Genomic DNA, 8,781 nt, shown 5'->3' on the forward strand with positions numbered 1-8,781 from the left:
AATATACATTTTATTTAAATTTTCTTCTCAATTATAATGGTGATATTTAATTCTATTATTGTCCTAGTATTCTTTATTCCAAATATGTCTGTTTTTTTATGATTCTAGCACTCTATTCTTCTTAGCCATATTAGGGTAATCATTTTTAAAATTTTACTTTATAAAGTTTATTTATTTATAAAGTTTACCATATACTCTTTCCTTTTCTCTCCGTTCATCCTTATTGCCATGTACCTTTTTTCTGCAAGCTAACTGGGTTGTTTTGATGCTTCTAAAAGGTTACCAGAAGACTAATTATATCCAAAATTACCATTTTATTACTAGATAGATTATCATCTCTGACCCAAGCAATCTAGGTTGCAGAATTCTATTTCTTTCAAAGAAATGAATGACAGAAATCTGAGTTAACAGCATTTCATGGGAGAAATTGGGCTATTTAGTACATATAAAAATATAAGTAAAAATGGTGACATTGACACTATGAAGTAAATGCATATTGAATAGCATTAATATGATTATAATAAAACAGTTAATGGTAGGCAGTTTTTTTGTGTTTTTCTTTTTCTTTTTCTTTTCTGTCTTTTTCTAGGGCCACACCTGCGGCATATAGAGGTTCCCAGGCTAGCGGTCTAATCGGAGCTATAGCTGCCGGCCTACGCCACAGCCACAGCGATGCGGGATCTGAGCCGCATCTGTGACCTATACCACAGCTCAAGGTAATGCCAGATCCTTAACCCACTGAGCAAGGCCAGGGATCAAACCCGCAATCTCACGGTTCCTAGTTGGATTCATTAACCACTGAGTCACGATGGGAACTCTGTGTTTTTCAAATCATATCTTGGCTACTGAGATCAACCCTGGTTGTCACATTTCCAGAAATCATTTTCTACATTTAGAGTATTGGGAAGACATCTACTAGGGTGATAATACATCTGATAACCTTGTTATATGAATATATAGTATTTTTAGGCCACACCCATGGCATATGCAAGTTCCCAGGCTACAGGTTGAATTGGAGCTGTAGCTGGAGGCCTACGCCACAGCCACAGCAATGTGGGATCCAAGCATATCTGCGACCTACATCACAGCTCATGGCAACACCAGATTCTTAACCCACTAAGTGAGGCCTGGGATTAAACCCGCATCCTCATGGATGTTAGTCAGATTCGTTTCTGAGGAACCATGTTGGGAACTCAGCAAAGAATTGTTGAAGGAATTGAATGTCTTGGCCTAAAGAAAATTTAGGTATGGAAACTGCCTTAAACTGTGTTAATGGTTGTCATATGAACAGAGATTAGATATCAGGTATATTCAATAAAATTAAAATACTTTGTCTTATGAATAAGGGAGAAAATTTCTACTTAATAAAAGGATGTTGATTATCAGAATTTCCAAAGATTAAATAATCTGTCTTACGTGTTTGAACAAATGATGAACAGCTTATATGGCTAGGTAGATGCTACTCAAATATTGGCTGGGTTGTTAGACTTGATGGCTTGTGTGTTCCTTTAAAATCCTGATATTCAATGGTTTTTCAGAAACTATAGATTAAGTATTGTTTATTTCATTCTTACCAGCTATACAGATGATGTGAAAGGAAGGCAATGGAAAGATCCAATGACAGCTCTGAGTATGGTTTTATCTTAGTGGGCTTCTCTGATCGTCCCAAGTTGGAGATGGTGCTCTTCACAGTAAATTTGATTCTGTATTCAGTGGCTGTGCTGGGAAATTCAACCATAATCCTCCTATGTATATTAGACTCTCGACTTCACACTCCAATGTACTTCTTTCTGGCAAATCTTTCCTTTCTAGATCTCTGCTTCAGTACCAGCTGTATCCCACAGATGCTGGTTAACCTCTGGGGCCCTGAGAAGACTATCAGCTATGCCGGCTGTGTTGTCCAACTTTTCTCTTTTCTTTCCATTGGAGGAATCGAGTGCATCCTTCTGGCTGTCATGGCGTATGACCGCTATGCAGCAGTCTGCAAGCCCCTGCATTACATGGTTATTATGCATCCCCAGCTGTGTTTGCAACTGGTGGCTGTGGCCTGGGGGAGTGGATTGATCAATGCCGTTGTCATGTCCCCACTAACAATGACCCTCTCCAGATGTGGTCGGCGACGAGTTAACCATTTCCTCTGTGAAATGCCAGCACTCATCAAAATGGCTTGTGTGGATGCTCGTGCAGTGGAAATGCTGGCTTTCACCTTTGCCATTCTCATTGTCCTGCTGCCCCTCACCCTTATTCTTATCTCCTATGGCTATATTGCAGCAGCAGTGCTAAGAATCAAATCAGCTGCTGGGCGTCAGAAAGCCTTCAATACCTGTAGCTCCCACCTCACTGTGGTCTTCTTGTTCTATGGGAGCATCATCTATATGTATATGCAGCCAGGAAACAGCTCTTCTCAAGACCAAGGCAAGTTTCTCACCCTCTTCTACAACCTGGTAACTCCCATGTTGAATCCACTCATCTATACCTTAAGGAATAAGGAGGTGAAAGGGGCACTGAAAAAGGTTTTGGGGAAGCAACAATGAACAGTAGAGGTATGCTAAGTTATAAAGCCTTAGACAAAATATTTTTTTCAAACACCACCATTTATTCTGTGCCTACAATAACTTTAGCCAATGTATAAAATACTCTTGGATTTTTAAAAATGTGGATAAATACATTGATATATCCAGAGTCAATGTGACTCAACCAAAAACCATAGCTACACTCAATATGTATCTTGGTAAAATAATATTTGGTGAAAAAGAATTAAGTCCCAGAAGAAAGCTGAAATGACTCTCATATAGATATGAAATAGATATATGTTAAAGATTTTATTCAACTCAGTTAATAAGGGAATCAGGAAAAATAGGATAACCAGTTCCGAAGAAACACAAAAAGCACAAATTTACATGTTGAAATTAATGTACAAATGGAGGCACAACTTTTTTCTGCCACTGTGGGAAAGGGAAGTCAATTTAATTTCTACTTGATAGAACTGAATTCACATGTCATAGACAAGAATTATTTTGCATTGCTATCAGTTATCTCTAATTTACAATGTTGTAAAATTCATGCCACAGAATCAGATAACCTGAAGAAGTGTCATCTAGACTCTAGACAATGTATAATTTTCCACTTCAGCATAAATTTGTCCCTACAAACTAATCTGTAAATCTTATTTATGCTATAAAACTAAGTAAGTAGTTTCAAGCCTCTTAATAAAAGGTTTGTGAGTATTTTCATTCTGATTTTTTAAATGGCAAAAATACGGTTTATAGATCCTATGTAAATGAACCTGAGTCACACAGTTAGATAACTAGAATTCGAAAGTGGTGTGTATAAGTCTGAACCTTTGTTGTTGTCCACTGAGTAACACCGCTTTGTTATAGAGTGTTTAGTGCATGTACAGATGGCCTAATAATCAGTCCCAACCTCATTTTCTTTGCTTGTACAATCCTTCAATCATGCTGGATATGCTATTGACCATATTAGAGAATTCTCACTATTTAGAAGTTTGCTAATTTTTATTAACTATTAGTATTATGATTGCCCCATGCAAATTCCCTGTCCAAATCTTTCCATGCTTCAGTGGTCACCTCTGATACAATATATTTATAAAATTATCCAGGACTATTTTATTTAAAAAAGCTCTGTCACTCCTTCTAAACTACCGTATTTCTATACGGTGAAATGATAGTTCTTCTAGTTAATATTATTATATTTACATATTTCTGATGTTGCCTATCAGACTGTAGGTTTCTTGATGTGACAGGGCTATTTATTTTTTTAATCCTTAGCACCATTCCACATATTAAATTGTTATTAAAATGCCTTGTAGATAGTAAGCAATCAATAATTGCTTAGGATGACCATGAATTTTAACTGATCAATTACATCTAGAAATAATTCCTTAATTTTATTTGATGTACTGTCTAATATTTTCTTTGTTCTTCAGGATTACAAGTGAACCTATCACAATATACTGTTTGAGTTTTAGCTGCTGTCAAATGTTTTATGCTTTTTAAAAAATAAATTCAAATAAATTCTATGAAGAGATATGAAAAAAGTCATTAAGGAATCTCCATGGATATCAAAAGTCATCCCCAATTTTTTGGAAACAAAACTTTTCCCCCATCAATCATAAACTCGAGGGGAATTGCAATGAATTCTGCCATGGTCTAAAGGCTGTTTTGATGGTGAAAACTGTAGAATTTTAAACTTGTTAACGTAAGAAAGGTAGTTATCCTCTCTTTAAAATGATTTTCTTGCATACAATGCCCTCAACCCCCCATTTTATCATTCCTTATTTGCTACCCACTTCCCATTGTTAATCATTTTAAAAAGTTAAAATATTTTAAAAAAACATTTATGTAAAAATAGTGGAATAACGTATGTTTGCAAATCACAGAAATGTTGGAAAGTTCATAAAGAATGGATAAACAACAAGGTTCTACTGTCTAGCATAGGCAACTATATTCAATATCCTGTGATAAACCATAATGGAAAAGAATATGAAAAAGAATGTATATAACTGTGTATATATATATATGTGTATGTATAACTGTATATATATATGCATATGTATATAACTTTGCTGTACAGCAGAAATTAACACAATATTGTAAACCAACTATACTTGAATAAAATGAACTTTTAAAAAATAAAAAATACATTTAAAAATTTGGAAAGTTTGAGGATGGCCTTTATGAATGATTATACAGTACTGAATTTTACACTACAAATGGAAATTACTCTTAATGAGTATATTGTGATGTGCAGGTAGAAAAAAATACTTCAAATGAACACTACTTTTATCTCTGATGCAGAGTTGGCTATACCATTTCTCAGGGCACTAGAGATTTAAGTTAGGTAGCACTTAGTATTCTACTCTTGTGATGATATAATCCCCCATAATGTGTTATAGATGTGGTGATTTCCAAAATAGTCTCCACTTCTATACTTCTTTTTCCTTTGTATTTACTTAAAAAGTCAATATAATTGACTTTTTAATTTAATATGGTAATTTAATATGGTAGAAAGGCACGTTTATTTTGCATATTCTGTATTTTACAGAATATTTGCCTTGAAATAATTTTGGGTGAGTATTATTAAGACTGAGAATCAAAAAAAAATTTAATTTTGCTATGAGAGTCTAACACCCATCTAAAATAATTTATAAGGTATAACAGAATAAATCTAAATACAGAATGACTGTCCTATGTCTATTGCAAAATGAATTATATGGATTATTGATCTTATATGATCTCCCTATAATTCCTGATGCACTAGCTTTAGACAAATTCAGGATTTTTTTTTTTTTGTCTTTTTAAGTCTGCTCCCATGGCAAATGGAAGTTCCCAGGCTAGGGGTCGGTCTACACCACAACCACAGCAATGCTGGATCCCAACCTACATCGCAGCTCATGGCAGCACCGGATCCTTAACCCACTGAGAGAGGCCAGAGATCAAACTCGTGTCCTCACGGTTACTCAGGTTCATTACTGCTGAGCCACAATGGGAACTCCAACATGTTCAGGATTTTTCACAACAAACTACCCTGTCTCTACTGTAAAAGAAAGCAAATTCTTCCATTGAAGTTTTTACTACATTTTAGAAGTGCTAAAAAAAGAAAAAAATTCTTTTAAGCTTCTTTCCACTGGAGTATTTTATTACATCAGGGGATCATTTTTAGAAAATTGTTATCCAAAGAAATGAATCCATAACAGGAGACTATCAGTCATCATCATGAGGCTTATTAAAAATTATGTTTATCAACTTGAGAAGATGCAGACATAGCTGTTCACATCCATCCTGTGTGAAATTAAATGTCACAATTATAATTGATGAGAACATTTAAATAAAAAGTATATTTCCTTTTTAAGTTTAAAAAGCAACTTCTGGAGTTCCTGTCATGGCTCAGAGGTTAAGGAACCCCACTAGGAACCATGAGGTAGAGGGTTCAGTCCCTGGCCTTGCTCAATGGGTTAAGGATCCGGTGTTGCCGTGAGCTGTGGTGTAGGTCACAAATGCAACTCAGATACCCCATCGCTGTGGCTACAGTGTAGGCCAGCGGCTACAGCTCCACTTAGACCCCTAGCCTGGGAACCTCCATGTGCCATGGGTGCAGCCCTAAAAAGACAAAAAAGACACACACAAAAAAGTAACTTCTTAAGGCAATAAAAATAAGAGCAAAAATAAACAAATGGGACCTAATCAAACTTATAAGCTTTTGCACAACAAAGGAAACTATAAACACAATGAAAAGACAATCCACAGATTGGGGGAAAAAATGTTTGCAAATGATGTGACTGACAAGGGCTTAACTTTCAAAATATAAAAACAGCTCATACAACTCAACAACAAAAAAAGCAGACAACTCAATCAAAAAATGGACAGAAGACCTAAATACATTTCTCCAAGAAGACAGATGGCCAAAATGCACATGAAGAGATGCTCAGCATCACCAGTTATTAGAGAACTGCAAATCAAAACTGCAATGAGATACTACCTCACACCAGTCATAATGGCCATCAGGAAAAAGTCTACAAACAGCAAATGTTGGAGACGGTGTGGAGAAAAGGGAGCCCTCCTACACTATTCCGGGGAATATAAATTGGTGCAGCCACTATGGAGAAGAGTACAGAGATCCTTCACAAAACTAAAAATAGAATTGCCATATGATCCAGCAATCCCACTCCTGGGCACTTCCAGATAAAACTATAATTTGAAAAGATACACATATCCCTATATTCATAGCAGCACTATTCACAACGGTCAAAACATGGAAACAACCTAAATGTCCATCAACAGATGAATGGATAAAGAAGATGTAGTACATATATATAATGGAATCTTAGCCAAAAAAGTATGAAATAATGCCATTCATAGCAACATGGATGCAACTAGAGACTATCATACTAAGTGAAGAAAGTCATAAAGAGAAAGATAAATACCATATGATATCACTTATACGTGGAATCTAAAATAAGACACTGATGAACTTATCTATAAAATAGTCAAAAATCATATGATCATCTCAATAGATGCAGAAAAAGCATTTGACAAAGTCCAACATCTACTCATGATCAAAACTCTTACCAAAGTGGGTATAGAGGGAACATTCCTGGACATAATCAAAGCCATTTATGATAAACCCACAGCAAATATAATACTCAATGGGGAAAAACTGAAAGCCTTCTCACTCAAATCTGGAACAAGACAAGGATGCCCACTCTCACCACTGCTCTTCAACATAGTTTTGGAAGTCCTAGCCACAGCAATTAAACAAACAAAAGAAATAAAAGGTATCCATATAGGAAGAGAAGAGATAAAACTATCACTGTATGCAGACGACATGATACTATACATAGAAAACCCTAAGGACTCAACCCAAAAACTACTTGAATTGATTAATAAATTCAGCAAAGTAGCAGGATATAAGATTAACATTCAGAAGTCAGTCGTGTTTCTGTATACCACCAATGAAATATTAGAAAAGGAATACAAAAATACAATACCTTTTAAAATTGCACCTCACAAAATCAAATACCTCAGAATACACCTGACCAAGGAGGTAAAGGACTTATATGCAGAGAACTATAAAACTTTAATCAAAGAAATCAAAGAAGATGTAAAGAAATGGAAAGATAGTCCATGTTCATGGATTGGAAAAATCAATATTGTAAAAATGGCCATACTGCCCAAAGCAATCTACAGATTCAATGCAATCCCTATCAAATTACCCAGGACATTTTTCACAGAACTAGAACAAACAATCCAAAAATTTATATGGAACAATAAAAGACCCAGAATCGCCAAAGCAATCCTGAGAAACAAAAAACAAGCAGGAGGCATAACTTACCCAGACTTCAAGAAATACTACAAAGCCACAGTCATCAAAACAGTGTGCTGCTGTCATCAAAACAGTGTGGTACTGGTATCAAAACAGACATACAGACCAATGGAACAGAATAGAGAACCTGGAAATAAACCCTGACACCTATGGTCAATTAATCTTTGACAAGGGAGGCAAGAACATAAAATGGGAAAAAGAAAGTCTATTCAGCAAGCATTGCTGGGAAACCTGGACAGTTGCATGCAAACCAATGAAATTAGAACACACCCTCACACCATGCACAAAAATAAACTCCAAATGGCTGAAAGACTTAAATATACGACAGGACACCATCAAACTCCTAGAAGAGAACATAGGCAAAACACTCTCTGACATCAACATCATGAATATTTTCTCAGGTCAGTCTCCCAAAGCAAGAGAAATTAGAGCAAAAATAAACCAATAGGACTTAATCAAACTGAAAAGCTTTTGCACAGCAAAGGAAACCCAAAAGAAAACAAAAAGACAACTTACAGAACGGGAGAAAATAATTTCAAATGATGCAACCGACAAGGGCTTAATCTCTAGAATATATAAACAACTTATACAACCCAACAGCAAAAAAGCCAATCATTCAATGGAAAAATGGGCAAAAGACCTGAATAAACATTTCTCCAAAGAAGATATACAGATGGCCAACAAACACATGAAAAAATGCTCAACAACGCTGGTTATAAGAGAAATGCAAATCAAAACTACCATGAGATACCACCTCACACCAGTCAGAATGGCCATCATTAATAAGTCCACAAATAACAAGTGCTAGAGGGGGTGTGGAGAAAAGGGAACCCTCCTGCACTGTTGGTGGGAATGTAAACTGGTACAGCCACAATGGAGAACAGTTTGGAGATACCTGAGAAATCTATACATAGAATTCCATATGACCCCGCAATCCCA

At 35.8% G+C, this 8,781-nt stretch overlaps 1 protein-coding gene across 1 annotated transcript; it reads left to right on the top strand.

Moving 5' to 3' along the window:
- Window positions 1-1,604: 1,604 nt before the first annotated feature.
- On the top strand, window positions 1,605-2,534 carry LOC125136190 (putative olfactory receptor 2W6). The gene has a single exon (XM_047796890.1). The coding sequence runs from the start codon at window positions 1,605-1,607 to the stop codon at window positions 2,532-2,534; it is 930 nt and encodes a 309-aa protein (XP_047652846.1).
- Window positions 2,535-8,781: the final 6,247 nt, after the last annotated feature.

The sequence above is a fragment of the Phacochoerus africanus genome, chromosome 9 (assembly GCF_016906955.1).
Source record: "Phacochoerus africanus isolate WHEZ1 chromosome 9, ROS_Pafr_v1, whole genome shotgun sequence".
Classification (NCBI taxonomy): Eukaryota; Metazoa; Chordata; class Mammalia; order Artiodactyla; family Suidae; genus Phacochoerus; species Phacochoerus africanus.

What these genes read in the sequence shown, in the direction of transcription:
- LOC125136190 (XM_047796890.1), top strand. Translation starts at nt 1,605, where the DNA reads ATGGAAAGATCCAATGACAGCTCTGAGTATGGTTTTATCTTAGTGGGC.